The following is a 15,352-nucleotide window of genomic DNA, read 5'->3' as shown; positions in this document are numbered from 1 at the left end:
TAAAAAAGCCTTGAAGGATTCAGTTTAGAAATCTAACCCTAGAAGAATAACATGAATGAGAGTGACAAGGATCCGTCAAAGCCATCACCGAACAATCGTAGAATCCTCCTCCACAAATCTAAACCAACACAACAAAAACGACAAGTAACATGTAATTAGAAAGAACACCATCAAACCAAACTGAAAATTCAGAAGCTAATAGAGATGCGTTTAGAGCAAGGAGGAACCCGTGAGAATGCCTGAAGACGTAGCAGCATGTAGAAGAAGGTAATGATCAGATCAATAATTTGCTTCCAAAACACCTGCAAGAGGAAGAAAGAAATGTAAGGTACAAAACATATAAAAGAAGTAAAATATGTGTTAAGAGGTACAGAACAAAACCCCTGAAGAGTGAAGTCGTTGCATAGAGAAGGAGCGTTTCCATCAAAGCCGTCACTGATTGATATAAAACATCATCCAAAACCTGGAAAAAACAAACAGAACAATAAGTTAGAAACCAAACCCTTAGAAAAGAAACAAGCAAGTGAAAAGCCATATAATTTGAAGATACCACACATCATTTTCTAACTTGTTACCTGGTCCACAAGCTTATAGTTGTGAGTAGTATACTCCATTCCAATTGGAACCCATGAGAACGCCTGAAGAAGAGTAGTCAAAGCCATCACTGATTAATAAAATCATCATCCAAAACCTGAAACAACAGAAAAACAACAAGTAAATAACATGTAGCTAGAACAAAAAAACCACAGAAACAAAGAGAATATTCAGAAACAAATAATAGAGATGTGTTTAGAGCAAGGAACCCATGAGAACGCTGGAGGAGGATTAGTCAAAGCCATCAATATTGATAGAGAAAAGCATCATCCAAAACCTGAAACAACAAAAACGACAAATAAATAACATGTAACTAGAAGAAAAAAACAACATAAAGAAAGTGAATATTCAGAAACAAATAATAGAGATGCGTTTAGAGCAAGGAACCTATACAAACGCCTGAGGACGATCAGTCAAAGCCATCACTTGTCGATAAAAGCATCATCCAGAACCTGAAATAACAGAGCGAAGAGGTAAAAGTCGCATGAACATAATAAACAGAGTGACTAAAAATGATATGATAAAAATGAAAATCCTGGTGACAAAAATGCTCTTACCAATCTCCTAAGCACTGCATCATCCAACTTCTGTGGCTTGTTACTTGTTAGTAGCTCCTGCAAAACATTACATCCAAGTTAATGATTAGGGCAAGCAAAAACAGAATATATATGCCAACAGAGTGAAGACTGGATTTAATAAAGACTAGATTAGGAGGAGTCATACCAATGCTAATCACCAAATTATCAGGATAAGAANATCATCCAAAACCTGAAATAACAGAGCGAAGAGGTAAAAGTCGCATGAACATAATAAACAGAGTGACTAAAAATGATATGATAAAAATGAAAATCCTGGTGACAAAAATGCTCTTACCAATCTCCTAAGCACTGCATCATCCAACTTCTGTGGCTTGTTACTTGTTAGTAGCTCCTGCAAAACATTACATCCAAGTTAATGATTAGGGCAAGCAAAAACAGAATATATATGCCAACAGAGTGAAGACTGGATTTAATAAAGACTAGATTAGGAGGAGTCATACCAATGCTAATCACCAAATTATCAGGATAAGAAGTCACGAACCATCAAACTGGATACTGAATTATTCTGATTTCAACCTTCTGCTTGCTTCATTCTCATTGATCGACCTTGTCGACATTACATTATCTATCTGAGAATCAGAGTACGGTTCTCTACATAAACAAGGATCAAAAATAGGATATTAGTATACAATTAATGCCTTACAAATACAGAAACATATCACTTAAAAATCTACAAACATCACAGTCACCTTCCACATTTAGGATAACAAAAAAGAAGAGAAAGAAGCAAGACAGATACCTTATTCCCGGACACTCCAACAACTAAAATATGAACACCATTGATGCCAGAAACAAGCCAAACATAGCTACAACCATCCCGTGCAACTAATCCTTAGATTACAGATCATAACTCGCTTGCAAAATACCTACAAAACGAAGAAAGAAAACGTAAGGTACAAAACAAAACAAAAAGAAGTAAAAGACGAGTAAAGAGGAAGAACAAATTAAACTCCTGAAGATCACCTATATAGCACAGAGAAGAAGTGCGTCCATCAAAGCCATCAATGATCGATAAAAGCATCATCCAAAACCTGAAATAACATAACAAAGAAGTAAAAATCACATGAACATACTAAAAACTCTTAAAAGATTCAGTTCAGAAACTTTGAAACCAAACCTTAAAAGAGCAATATGAATGAGAGAGACCAGGATCAGTCAAAGCCATCACCGATCAATCGTAAGATCCTCCTCCACTAATCTAAACAACAAAACAAAAACGAAAAGTAATTAGTAAATTCAGAAGCTAATAGAGATGCATTTAGAGCAAGGAGGAACCCGTGAGAATGCCTGAAGACGTAGCAGCTGCATTGAGAAGAAGGTAATGATCAGATCAATAAATTGCTTCCAAAAGACCTGCAAGAGGAAGAAAGAAACGTAAGGTACAAAACATATAAAAGAAGTAAAAGATGTGTTAAGAGGTACAGAGCAAAACCCCTGAAGAGTGAAGACGTTTCCATCAAAGCCATCATTGATTGATCTAAACATCATCCAAACCTGGAAAAACAAAAAAACAGAACAACAAGTTAGAAACCAAACCCTACAAAAAAAAACAAGCAAGTAACTGTAGTGTACACTCGATCATGTATCGGTGAAGACTTGCTTCTGGTACCCTTGTTTAACCGGTTAACATATGGTTAACACAAACCATTCTAATTCTTAATAAATTTCACCTATACTCTATAATATGCTCTGTTTTTTTTTTCTCTGCTCTGATTGAGATGCAGAAAGGGAGAGGAGGAACGATGCCATATGATGATGCAACGGAAGCTGAGAGGTATTCTCTATAAAGATGATAACATCAGTCCATTTTGTATTTTTTTTAACTCTGGAGAATCAATCGTATGTGTGACTCTAGGCCGAATTACAGTTCCACTGGAGCAGCAAGCAAAGATGTGTAAAGACATATACATCTAACTGGGGTAATGTTTAGTTTAATATATGCCGTGATATTTCTTCTGTATAGGGAGGTTTGTAACATTGATTTTGTTTTGTGTAGTTGAAAATTACTAACTACAGTAGTAATTCTCTGTTGTGGTAAATGGTAATAATTGGTCGCTTCTATAGATTTATCTTTTCCTTGAATGTTTCGAGTTTCCAAATAAGACCAACATTCAAGGTTTTCTCATTACCAACGTTTGTATTCTTAGATTCATCCTCTTTCTTCAAATGCTAGTTCATGGTTTATGGATGTATTTAAAGTGGGTGCTTAAACCTAGTGACTCACTAAAGCCTAGCTAGAGACTCACTAAACGTGAACATAAGAAGTCAACATAAGAAATAATGTTTTGTGGTTTTTAGGGTTCTAGCTGTGTTTGGGCCTACAGAAGTGATTTTGGCCGAACAGAAAATGTTTAGTTGGTTTTGTTGTGGCCCATTCGTAGAAGTAGTTTTGATGTACTCTAAGTTAGCTAAGTACAAACGTTGGAAGTTGCTAGGTTTGATTCTGAACAGTGGAGAGTTGTTGAGAGTTTGCTGGAGCCTAAACCCAAGTGATCCTAGGTGTGAGTGACGTCTAGAGTTAAGGTGAAAAGATGTATGCAAGTGTATGTGTAGTTAGTAAGAACTCTATTAGGTATGTGTACATGTGTAAGAAGATTTTTAAGGTTATGGATGTAATGAAATGAAACAAGTTTTAACAAAAATCGATTTAATTTCTAAGAGAAAAGAATGGAAAAAGTAAAGAGTGAGTGATAGCATACCTGAAGATAGGGCAAGAGTTCAACATGGTATCAGAGCTCAACTTGATCCTCCTAGGAGCCTGTTAAAGCAAGAAACAAGAAAAAGTGTAAGAAGTCAGAACAAGAGTTACAACAAAGATAGAACCAAAGAAAAGAAAAAGAGATCAGAAATGGGGATAAACCTGCAATTATCTCAACTTGTTGCAGTGTTTGATGGCAAGAATGAAAACCACACTCATGAATAAAGATCTCTGGGACTGGGATGTTGTCAAAGATGGAGAACAAAGCCGAACCTATAACTCCTAGAGCAGAAAAAGAAAAAGATACTTGGAAGGCTTTTAAAACCAAAGACATTGCTGCTCTTCAACTCATTTAGCATGCTGTAGCAGACATCGTCTTTGATAAAATCCTCTCTGCAACTTAAGCACATCAAGCCTGGAAAATCTTGAGCAATCCTACGTACCAAGGTAATGAAAAAGTCAAAACTGTTAAACTTCAATTAGTCTCTAAGAAGAGAGTTCGAAAATCTGAAGATAAAATAAGGAGAAAAAGTCAAAAGCATATTCTGATAGGATCCAAGCCGTAGCAAATCAAATGAGAGCATTAGGAGAAGGCAAATCTAACTTCGATTTAGTTGTCAAAATGCTTGCTTTCTATGCCTAAAAGCTATGCTTCCTTTATCCTCTCTCTAATGAAAGAAACTAAAGATCTAAAGACTGTCACTTACGCTGAACTAATTGGCTCCTTGGAAGCACACGGGAATCCAATGCTCCAAAAGCACACGAGAGCGACGGCATTGACTGTGAGCTGAAACTAGACGTCCCCAGCGAACAACCTACAAATTAGAAGTCACAAAAAGTTAAAGGTTGAAATATCGAATAATCATAATTGACTGCAAGAAACGCATTCAAAAGAGCAACTTTTTATATACAACTACAAGAATTCGAGATAGTAAACCAAGACAGTTTTAAACTTACCGTTGAATACCTTTGAGTAGGAAAGCAACCAATTAACAGAAGGAAAATGTTTTCTCTGGGATACCTTTGTCCAAAACCCCGAAGACCTGCAAAAGAAAAGGAAAACATAAACAATAAGAGGACAAGTAAACATTAACATGTAATTATAATGGAAGATAGGGATTAGGGAAGTAGCAATGAACGACATTACTAAGGGTTGCGGAAGTCACAGGATTTGAAAAGTCTCCTCCAGGAGATGCACAACTGTAACACTTCCATCACGTTCTGGTCCACCCAAGACATTTTCCTTTACCAGCATCAACAGTTGTAACGATTTAATAATGTACTATTCCCCATATATAATAACCACGTCGGTCCATAAGCAAGCTGCAAACTGAAATCATCATCAGAAAACACAATTCATAGAACATATGTTAAGATAAAGTTTCTGTCAAAGATCTGAAATATCTGATAAATTCACAGGACCTTAAAACAAATAATTGGTTACCAAAATCAGACTGAGACCATCGAGAAAGTAAGTAAATTTGAATTGATGATAAAACAGAAGATGAGTGGTTGTGGTATACATATGATCATCAGGAAGACTGTTGTCGATAAGAAGCTTCTGAAGCTCATTAAGAGAAATCTTTATAGCCTCTCATGATTTGGGATCTGAATTAAAAATCATCAAGATATTAGTAACCAATTAATGTGAGAATCATTTAAGTACAAAAGGTTGTGGGTGTCAAAAGTTGAAAAAACCTTAGTAACAGATAGCATTCTGCAAACTAGGAACCGAGAGAGAGTAGTGATCTGCTGCGTTGTCTCCAATGCCATATTTTAACCTGAAAATTATTAAGATGTAATTAGAAGAAGGTAAAAAAACACAGAACCAAAGTAAAAATTCAGAAACAAAGAAAGGAGATGGGTTTAGAGCAAGGAAACAAGAGTTACCATATCTAGAACCAGAAAAGAAAAAGAGATCTGAGATGGCGATAAAGCTACAATTTTCTAAACTTGTTGCAGTCTTTGATGGACAGAAGAATTACGAGTTCTTGTCTGCTAGAATGAAAAGTGAAAACCACACTCATGAATAAAGATCTATGGGATGTTGCCAAAGATGGAGAACAATTTCATATGGTTTGCAACAGCATTTCTAACTTGTTACCTGGTCGGAAACCTTGTAGCTGTGACTGTGGGTTCGCATACACTCCATTCCAATGTACAGAGATGGCAAATAACACCTGGAACAAGATAATATCAAGATTCAACCTGCAAAAAACACATTTTGTCAACGTTATCAGACGACTACTACAATGCTTCACGGCTAAGAATGTATCATTATGGACACAAGCTTACAGATTTTCAGTCACTAGTTTTAAAGAGAACAAGAGTAACGTGATTACCCTGTCAATAGCCTAGCGGGAGCGAGATAGGCAGCCATGGCTTGGTTACCCTCCTCTTGGGCGGCAAAAGAATTACCAAAACCTATCCAAGCAAGAGAACACACAATAAAACACATCAAGAGAATCTGAAAAACTCAATAAGACACATAACAGAGGTAATTGTGGTTGTAACATGTAAGTCATTTGAGAAATAGAACAGAGGTAAAGAAGGGAGCACTTCACAGAAAAAAAAAAAAACCCACCATGAGAAACCAACAGAGATAGATGTAACATGAGAAACCAACAGAGATAGGTGTAACAGATAGTTACCTGATGCTTCTCTCTTATAGAAGTGAACAACAGGGTACGCTGCTTGAAACGTAGATGCTAGCTCACTAGAAAGATCAGGGGCATTACTGTTAACCTGCAAAATTCAAAAACATAGCAAAAACTCAATAACATGGCAAAAGGGCACTATCACAAATACGATGGAACATGAGAAACCAACAGAGATATAGGGCAAGAGACCAGTTAGTAACCTGATGTTTCTCTTTTCAAACCCTCCCACACATTAATCCTTGTACCTCGACTGCCTGCATCAAAGAGACAAAGGTATTTAATTTCACTTATATAGAAAGACAGAAAAAAATCGGTTAAGAGAAAGAACACTACCTGAAGAAGATGTAGGGCAGAGAAGAAAACGATCCATCAGAACCATCACCGACCAGCAAAGCATCCTCCAAGAGGTAAGAATCAAATGAACATAAGAATATGATCAAATACTAGAAATAGGTGCAGCATGATTGATAGATACATAAAAAAAAAAAGGGGACAGAGACCAGTTAGTAACCTGTTTCCAAGATGATTTTGTCACAATATGCAGTTCAAAGAAATTCCTTTCACAATGTGCTAAGACTGATCATATTCTATATATCTCTGAGAGAAGAGGTCATTTAGTCACGACATTGATATCAATACAACGATAAGTGACACGTACCTGGACAATTTCATTAAGATCCTTCCCTCTGCAACACCTCTCTGGCCTTTCTCCTGATCTTGATGATATCTGGATCGAACTTCTCATAGAAAATCTCAATGCCTGAAGAACAGAAAATAAAGGCAAGTTTTTATATACAACTACAAGAATTCGAGATAGTAAACCAAGACAGTTTTAAACTGAGAATATATTAGCATACCGTTGAATACTTTTGAGAAGGAAAGCAACCAATTAACAGAAGACCTGCAGAAGAGAAGGAAAACATAAACAATAAGGACAAGTAAACAAAACAAAAACGACAAGTACGTAATAATGACATGTAATTCAATAAAGAAAACCAAAAGTGAAATAACAGAAGCTATATATAACCAGCGATCAATCATATAGTGCACCATGCCACCACAATCTACAAAAACAGAGGGACTAAGTAAAATTAAGATTTAGAGATCAAACCGTAGGAGAAGTAAGTAAACACTAAACAGAGCGATGATGATCGGATAAAAGATTTGATTCCAAAACACCTGCAAAACGAAGAGTAAACTTAACTTACTCAGGGAACCAAAAAGAAAAATCAGAGACGCATTATTAAGAAGAAGAATAACAGACAGTGCGAGAGATGCGTTGAGAGCAAGTAACCTGTGGCCTAAAGACATATCAAGGAGAAGAACTAATACGCGCGGGATGATCTTTATCATAATTCGCTTCTGAAATACCTGCAAGAAGAAGCAATAAACGTAATTAAGAACAAAAACGAAAACAAAAACAAAAGTAGAAGAAAGTGTAAAGAGAAAGAACAAAACCCCTGCAGTTGTTGGCACAGAGAAAAGCCATAACTGATCGCATCATCCAACACCTGAAAGAACATAAGAACCAACAAGTAAATAGAATGAACATATATAAAAGAACCGAACCAAACCCTAGTAAAAAAAAACAAGCACGTAGAAGCGAAAGAACACTACCTGAAGATGTAGCCCAGGAGAAGAGTCTTTACTCTTCATCTAAGACATCACTGATTCATCCAAAACCTGAAATAATACAACGACACAAGTAAATCACATGAACACATTAAAAAAAAAAAAAAAACAACCGACGCAATTTAGAAACCGAAAACCCTAGAAGAATAACATGAATTAGAGTGACAACGATCATTCAAAGCCCATCAGCGATCAATCGTAGTATCCTCCAGAAACCTAAATCAACAAAAATAAGAGAAGCGTTAAAGAAGAAAAATAACAGAACAAAGAAGATGTAAAAATCGGGAGAGAGAGACCAAAACCCCTGAAGATGTTGGCACAGAGAAAAGCCATAACTGATCGCATCATCCAAAACCTGAAACAACATAAGAGCCAACAAGTAAATAGCATGAACATATATATAAAACAACGGATGCAATTGAAGTTAGAAACCAAACCCTAGATAGAAGATCTGAAGTATGCAGCACCACCTAATTAAACAAATAATTGGTTTCCAAAATCAGAGTGAGACCTGCAAAGACAAAAAAAAACAGAGTTATGTTACAAACAAACATCGAGAAAGTAAGTAAATTTGAATCGATGATAAAACAGAAGATGAGTGGTTGTGGTATACATATCATCAGGAAAACTGTTGTCGATAAGAAGCTTCTGAAGCTCATTAAGAGAAATCTTTATAGCCTCTCATGATTTGGGATCTGAATTAAAAATCATCAAGGTCTTCGTAACCAATTAATGTGAGAATCATTCAAGTAGAAAAGGTTGTGGGTGTGAAAAAACCTTAGTAACAGTTAGCATTCTGCAAACTAGGAACCGAGAGAGAGTAGTGATCTGCTGCGTTGTCTCCAATGCCATATTTTCACCTGGAAAATTATTAACATGTAATTAGAAGAAGGTAAAAAAAACACAGAACCAAAGTACAAATTCAGAAACAAAGAAAAGAGATGGGTTTAGAGCAAGGAACCCGTGAGAACGCTAGAGGATGATCAGTCAAAGCCATCACTGATTGTTAAAAGCATCATCGAAAACCTGAAATAACAAAATAGACAAGTAAACATTAACATGAACTGCTATTATACATAATAGTACATCTAGAATGAAGTGTTATACTAGATTGGAATAGAGTTAAAAAGAGAAAAAAACCTATGACGTTACCATAATAGACAATTACATCTTTAGCATCACCAAGCATCAAGAGACACTGATCCTATTCATTCAATTCGTCCTGAAAAAGATACAGAAGTTAGCCGATAAAAAACCTCTTAAACCATCCATTCAAAGCTTGACAACAAACAATGAATCAAAGGCATCACCGATTAATCATAGCATACTCCACAAAATTTAAATCAACTAAACAAAAACGACAAGTAAGTAATAATAATATGTAATTCAATTAAGGAAACCAAAAGTGAAAATTTAGAAGCTCTATATAACCAGTGATCAATCATATGCCACCACAATCTACAAAAACAGAGGGACTAAGTAAAAGGAAGATTTAGGAATCAAACCGTAGGAGAATTAAGTAAACAGAGCGATGATGATCGGATAAAAGATTTGATTCCAAAACACCTGCAAAACGAAGAATAAACGTAAGAACGAAAACGACAAGAACAAAAGTAAAAGAAAGTGTAAATTAAGAGAAAGAACAAAACCCCTGAAGATGTTGGCACAGAGAAAAGCCATAACTGATCGCATCATCCAAAACCTGAAACAACATAAGAGCCAACCAACAAGTAAATAGCATGAACATATATATAAAACAACCGATGCAAGTTAGAAACCAAACCCTAGAAGAAGAAAAAAACAGAACCAACAACCGATGCGATTGAGAAACCAAACCCTAGAAGAATAACATGAATTAGGGTGACAACGATCATTCAAAGCCCATCAGCGATCAATCGTAGTATCCTCCAGAAACCTAAATCAACAAAAGTAACAGAATCGTTAAAGAAGAAAAATAACAGAACAAACAAAGATGTAAAAATTGGGAGAGAGACCAAAACCCTAGAAGAAGAAGAAGAAGAAGAAGAAGAATGAACGGAGATGATCGGATTAGAAACGAAATCAGAGAGACGCGCATCGGGTCATCACTGGCACCACACAACAAATCACAGAGAGACGTAGTAACGAAGAACCAAAAAAAAAAAGGAAAGAAGATGTGATGCTAGTCAAAGTGTAGAGCGTTATATTTATAGATAAATGTTTATGACGGTCATGATTAGGGTTAGGATTTGATATTTCCTTTTCTATTTGGTCTTTTCCTTTTCCTAATTTCCCTTCTTACTATTTTATTTTAGACTTTTAATTTGAAATCAATTAGGTGATAAAATAAACAATTTAATTATGTGTTGGGCCGACTAATGGGCCTTTAACACCGTCCCACATAACCGGACGTGAAACCCAAAAAAGCAAGCAGTCAGTCTGCCAAGTCAATATCAAAAGAGAGAATGTTCAAAGATTAACATCGCCAATTATATACATCCAGCGTCCGGTATCTTCTAATTTCCCCTGATTTAATTTAGGCTTCTTCCTCTTGTATATATTGGTCATTCTTTTGATACAATTGTAGTAACAACCCACCGCAAACCACGAACAACATCAGACCACGTATGAGCATTTATACCACAGTAACAGACAGAGCATCACTCAAAAGGAATCATAAAAATCACATACTCAACCACAAAAACGATTTTGACATGTTCAACGAGATCAAGTACAGTACAGAAAACATATTCAACCAAAAAACACATGCTCTTGAAGTTGATTCATGGTCTTGACAAGCTCAACTTCAAAACAGGTTAACTATATATATCCTAACTAGGATTGGGATAAAATCATAGGAACAACTATAATTGGCAATATAGCTTGAGATAATTTATTTTAACACTTAATTTGAAGGTAAAATTATTTTAACACGTACTTTGAAGGGTAGTAGTCTTTCACCAAATTGCACGCCATTAATTAGATAGAGCTCATTTGATTTGCCAAGTTCCATGGCAGCGACCAAATTGTACCCAAGGTACACTTCAAATGGAAAGGATCTTTCTCAAGGATCTGTCACATAAGACCAAAAGAGATCACATTGCTATAATCATTTAAGTTTCATATTGCTCAAAAAATTTAGTATTAGCAGTATTATTTTCATCAGCCCATTCCCCTTGGCTCTCCAAAATAAATACATGTTACCATGCGACGTCATACTTAAATATCCACTACAGAACGAGAAAGACAAAACTAAGCAGAGTTATGTTACAAACAAACATATCAAAAGTAAGTAAAACTGAATCGATGATACGACAGAAGATGAGTAGTTTTGGCATACAGATCAAGAACATAATAACAAGATCAAACAAAAGGAATATATGGTGCACCTTAAACAAAAAATTGGTTGCCAAAATCAGACTGACACCTGCAACGACAAAACAAAGTGAGTTATGTTACCAACAAAATTTTATCGACCATTAGACACAAGACTTAGTTGTGGCATAATAACACATCGTAATCGCTTACAAAAGGAATTAAGTATTGGAGACAGAAGACTGAGTTGCAGTTGTCATACTTCAAGTAATCAATTCCCTGAAATTTGATCCCAAGTATTGTTACATCTACTCACTGCCTGAAAATCAAGCAAGCTGCAAAATGAAATCATCATCAGAAAAACATTATTCACAGGACATATACTAAGATAAAGTTTCAATCAAAGATAGTATGCAGCACCTTGAACAAATGATTGGTTTCCACAATCAGACGGAGACCTGCAACAACAAAACAAAGCAGAGTAATGTTACAAACATCGAGAAAGTAAAATTGAATCGATGATAAGACAGAAAATGAGTAATTGTGGCATACATATTATCAGGAAGACTGTTGTCGATAAGAAGCTTCTGGAGCTAAAGAGAAATACCAAAATAAAAATCATCAAATTTTTTGCTACCAATGTGAATCATTCAGGCAAAGGCCAAACACCCTAAGTTTATGTCTACTTTAGTAGTAACATGAAAAAAGCTTGTGCCTATCTATACTTTCATGTCTGATGTTAGGTTCTGCATAAAGTATAAAGAAAAAGAGTTTGGTATCATCTTATGTTTGAAGCCTTATAAAAAGTTCCAAAGGTACATAAGTTTTAACTACAGAAATAAAATCCACGAAGCAAACTAACAGACATCAAGACAAATGAGATAGGGACTTTGGTTTTCAGACAGCTTTAGGTTGGATTTGTTCGAAGTCGAAAACCTCAAACATGAGCCTCCGGACATCAGGTTTTCCATAGATGGTATAGGCAAGACCATGAATGGCTTGTTGAACAGCGGTTGTTGCCGGGTTTCTTAGTCTCCGGTTATGTTCATACCGATCATGAACCTCCTCTGAGTATATTATAAAGTTGTGAAGACGTTTTTCTCTAAGATACCGGCCACAGAATTTGTTCATTAATAGACGTCGATGCTTCTCTTGCAACCACTTCCCTGGTGCGTCCAAGTGCTTCATTAACAATCGTTCTGCCATTGCTATATCCTGCATGATCCCATAACGAAAAAAACCAGGTTAAACAACAACAAAAAAAGGAAACATTCTTTTGAATCTTTTTAGATGAGAGATCTTCATTCTCACCTGTATCTTCTGTCCTACGTATTCTAGCCGCTCAAAACAAAACCGCGGGTGTTCAAACTTGTGTTTTGAAGGATGCAAGAAGCAGAGCTGTGTGATTTCAGGTAAGTGAAAAAGGGTTAGAGAAGGGAAGTAATATAATGCATGACAAAAGCCAGGAGTAGCCGCTTTTTGTACCTGTAAACCGAGTCCAAGTTCGATGTTTCTTGCTTCGGTTATCTCCTTGATTCTATCATTCATCGGTAAAGGGTATCCAAGGGTCTGCATAACTTTGGGTTTGCTGTCAAAATCCCATATGTTCCCTCTGAAACGATGCATTCCCGGAGGAACACACGCTCTGAATAGTCTCGGGTGTGCGAATAAAGCATCTTCAGGAGGCTGAAGAAACAGAAAACAAAATATAAAGGAATCAATCTTCTTCAATAAAGCAAAGAAGTTAACTGTGGTTTTGTAGCTTGTTCCTCTATATTATTACCCTGTAAGTAGCAATATCTTGCCAAGCTAGCTTTTTGCCTTCAAATTCAACAGAAACATAATCTACATCCTCGAGCTGTCTCCTGCTTCGAGGCTGACATTCATCAGCATCTGGGTCCATCCCAAACACCTCAAAAAGTACACGGTACACTTCTGGCATCCCATAGCATAGATAGATGGCACCAAACAAAGCCCAGAACACAGATCTACCCAGAAGAACAAACCAAATTAACAGGGATAAGTACATGACATTTATGAGATATTGGGATGCTCAGATTCATCGAGTTTTCAGACATTAATATAATCAAATGGTAAGCCTGAGCTAGATATATATAAGTACCAGCTATCATACAGCCATTGGAATCGAATTGTTGGAACTTCGGTTTATCATATTTAGACTACAAATAACTAAATGCTTATACCAATGATGAAACACTACAAACAGATAAGCACAGATCAGCTAACTACATCAAGAACTAGTTTAAGTCACCTTTGAAGGGTTAACTTATATAAAGTTAAAGCTGGCAATGGCACAACAACTAAGATATCAAACTCATGGTGAGGACTTAGGCTTTTTAAAACACAGAAACTAATATCCAAAACAAGTTCTTGAGAGGATTGAGATCATATACTAGTTCCTCCTACTACATATATCACAATTTTAACACATTGAAGCTAAAGTCTCAGCTCAAAGCAACGAAACAGTGGAATAACTCAACTGAAACCATCATCATCATCCAAAGCAGAGGCAATGAGAAAGAAAGAAAGAAAGAAAGAAAGAAGAGAGAAACTTACTTAACCGGAGGCTCACGCTCTTTTCTAATCAACTTATCCATATCATCATAAGGAAAGATGAGATTTTGCAAGCTCGCAGCTTTAACCCACTTTGGTAGATACCTCTTCCCAATCAAAGCAAACACTCTCTCCCTCATAGGCCCTGGAGATTCCCTCGGATACCTCTGCAAGAAAAACTCAGTAATAGCAAGCTCAAGCACATACTGACCCAGAAACCAAAGCCTCGAGTGCCCATTCTTCACATGCCGCGCACGTGCCCTGTCACACGACGGATGCTGGAAAGCAAGATACAGCAACGTATCGAAATGTTTCGCAGGGTTATCATCTCCTAAGCTCTCCGAAGGCTCCAGAGAATACCCTAACGCTTGTTTGACTTCAAGAAGATACTCATCGATCCATGTTTTATCAGCGTTGTTAAGCTTTGAAGATGGGAGACAAGAGCTGAGTAAAGGAAACGACTTTAGTGACAATTGTGGACTATTGAGGAATCTCTCAGCTAATTTCTTGTCGTCTAATGGTGGCCTTAAGATGAATCGTTTCGGTGGAACTTTCTTCTTCGGTCCTGTCGCTGTTTTACGCTGAGCTAGCTCCTTGAGAAGACGCTGAGGACTGTCTCGTGGGAGACCTTGATGAGTCTCCGCCGTCACGGAAGCGCAAATCCGGAGATTCTGGAATCTGGGTTTTGTGAGGTTTAGTTGGGTTTTAGATGGGAAGTGTGAAATTGAAGAAGAGAATGAGATTTCAGGTGCTGAAGATGAACAAATGCGAAGGAGAGAAGATGATGAAGATGAAGAACAAAGCTCCATCAAATTTTCGAGTTGAGAACACTTCTGCTCGCGCAAAAGACGCGATTTTGCAGTAGCAGTACGAAGGATTTTGGCAATGGCAAACGAAGATTGCAGAGTTCTTCCATGGATAAGGTCGTGGCGGGGAGATTTTTTTTTCTTGGATCGAGGTTTGAGGCCCATAAAGCCCATTAAAATGCCCAATAATAAAAAGCAAGACCCATGAGACACGGAGTCTGTGTTTAGTAGGATGAAGTAAGTGATCAGTAGGAAATCCGAAAGTGGATTTATATTTGTTTATATTTAAAATCAATTCCTTTTTTTTTTTTTGGGATCTCCTCTGTCACATTGGATACTTTATCTATAGCATGCAGATTGCAGAGTAACTTTAATTTGGAAGAAGCTGAAAAGTGAAAACTGATTTATGAACGATTTTTTTGCACCTTGTGTGCTTTCTTCAGATCTAGCTGATTATGAGTCTTTCCGAGCCTTTCACCGGTGATAGTTTCAAAG

At 36.6% G+C, this 15,352-nt stretch overlaps 1 protein-coding gene and 5 long non-coding RNA genes across 13 annotated transcripts; all 6 read right to left on the bottom strand.

The window, feature by feature from the left end:
• Positions 35-1,349, bottom strand: LOC104716370. The gene is made up of 8 exons (XR_756027.1): positions 1,318-1,349; positions 1,152-1,208; positions 982-1,046; positions 804-871; positions 576-691; positions 382-463; positions 228-302; positions 35-118 (listed from the first exon to the last, which is right to left on the bottom strand). It is a non-coding gene; the product is annotated as an uncharacterized LOC104716370 (long non-coding RNA).
• LOC109126989 lies at positions 1,419-2,389 on the bottom strand. Its single transcript, XR_002033699.1, has 5 exons — positions 2,340-2,389; positions 2,157-2,224; positions 1,933-2,059; positions 1,634-1,784; positions 1,419-1,524 (listed from the first exon to the last, which is right to left on the bottom strand). It is a non-coding gene; the product is annotated as an uncharacterized LOC109126989 (long non-coding RNA).
• On the bottom strand, positions 2,481-7,590 carry LOC104716371. 8 transcript variants are annotated; one of them, XR_002033693.1, is made up of 18 exons: positions 7,409-7,588; positions 7,210-7,311; positions 7,063-7,148; positions 6,885-6,949; positions 6,752-6,805; positions 6,543-6,636; positions 6,234-6,315; positions 5,996-6,099; positions 5,782-5,886; positions 5,590-5,672; positions 5,415-5,499; positions 5,039-5,214; positions 4,849-4,934; positions 4,599-4,706; positions 4,054-4,326; positions 3,893-3,951; positions 2,626-2,687; positions 2,481-2,546 (listed from the first exon to the last, which is right to left on the bottom strand). It is a non-coding gene; the product is annotated as an uncharacterized LOC104716371 (long non-coding RNA). The 8 variants fall into 8 exon arrangements; XR_002033694.1 differs by having other exon boundaries at positions 5,034-5,214; positions 7,063-7,311; positions 7,409-7,590; XR_002033698.1 differs by having other exon boundaries at positions 4,165-4,326; positions 7,063-7,311; positions 7,409-7,590.
• On the bottom strand, positions 7,655-10,317 carry LOC109126990. The gene is made up of 12 exons (XR_002033700.1): positions 10,184-10,317; positions 10,020-10,098; positions 9,833-9,885; positions 9,689-9,749; positions 9,336-9,405; positions 9,145-9,209; positions 8,961-9,043; positions 8,797-8,878; positions 8,621-8,694; positions 8,486-8,538; positions 7,846-7,922; positions 7,655-7,730 (listed from the first exon to the last, which is right to left on the bottom strand). It is a non-coding gene; the product is annotated as an uncharacterized LOC109126990 (long non-coding RNA).
• Positions 10,853-11,982, bottom strand: LOC109126981. Its single transcript, XR_002033684.1, has 4 exons — positions 11,898-11,982; positions 11,691-11,812; positions 11,552-11,589; positions 10,853-11,234 (listed from the first exon to the last, which is right to left on the bottom strand). It is a non-coding gene; the product is annotated as an uncharacterized LOC109126981 (long non-coding RNA).
• LOC104716369 (ribonuclease III domain-containing protein RNC1, chloroplastic) lies at positions 12,236-14,954 on the bottom strand. Its single transcript, XM_010433750.2, has 5 exons — positions 14,055-14,954; positions 13,261-13,465; positions 12,963-13,163; positions 12,789-12,875; positions 12,236-12,692 (listed from the first exon to the last, which is right to left on the bottom strand). The coding sequence occupies exons 1-5, from the start codon at positions 14,858-14,860 to the stop codon at positions 12,375-12,377; spliced, it is 1,617 nt and encodes a 538-aa protein (XP_010432052.1). The 5' UTR covers positions 14,861-14,954; the 3' UTR covers positions 12,236-12,374.

The sequence above is a fragment of the Camelina sativa genome, chromosome 10 (assembly GCF_000633955.1).
Source record: "Camelina sativa cultivar DH55 chromosome 10, Cs, whole genome shotgun sequence".
In the NCBI taxonomy this organism is placed as follows: domain Eukaryota; kingdom Viridiplantae; phylum Streptophyta; class Magnoliopsida; order Brassicales; family Brassicaceae; genus Camelina; species Camelina sativa.
The sequence above is the reverse complement of the archived record's forward strand: the minus strand, read 5'-3'. Positions and strand labels throughout refer to the sequence as shown.

Bases quoted from the DNA above. Each gene is read 5' to 3' on its own strand.
- LOC104716369 (XM_010433750.2), bottom strand. From the start codon at position 14,860: ATGGAGCTTTGTTCTTCATCTTCATCATCTTCTCTCCTTCGCATTTGT. The intron at 13,466-14,054 runs GTAAGTTTCTCT...TCTTCTGGGTAG, and splicing joins GAGCGTGAGCCTCCGGTTAA to ATCTGTGTTCTGGGCTTTGT. The intron at 12,876-12,962 runs GTACAAAAAGCG...GAAATCACACAG, and splicing joins AACTTGGACTCGGTTTACAG to CTCTGCTTCTTGCATCCTTC.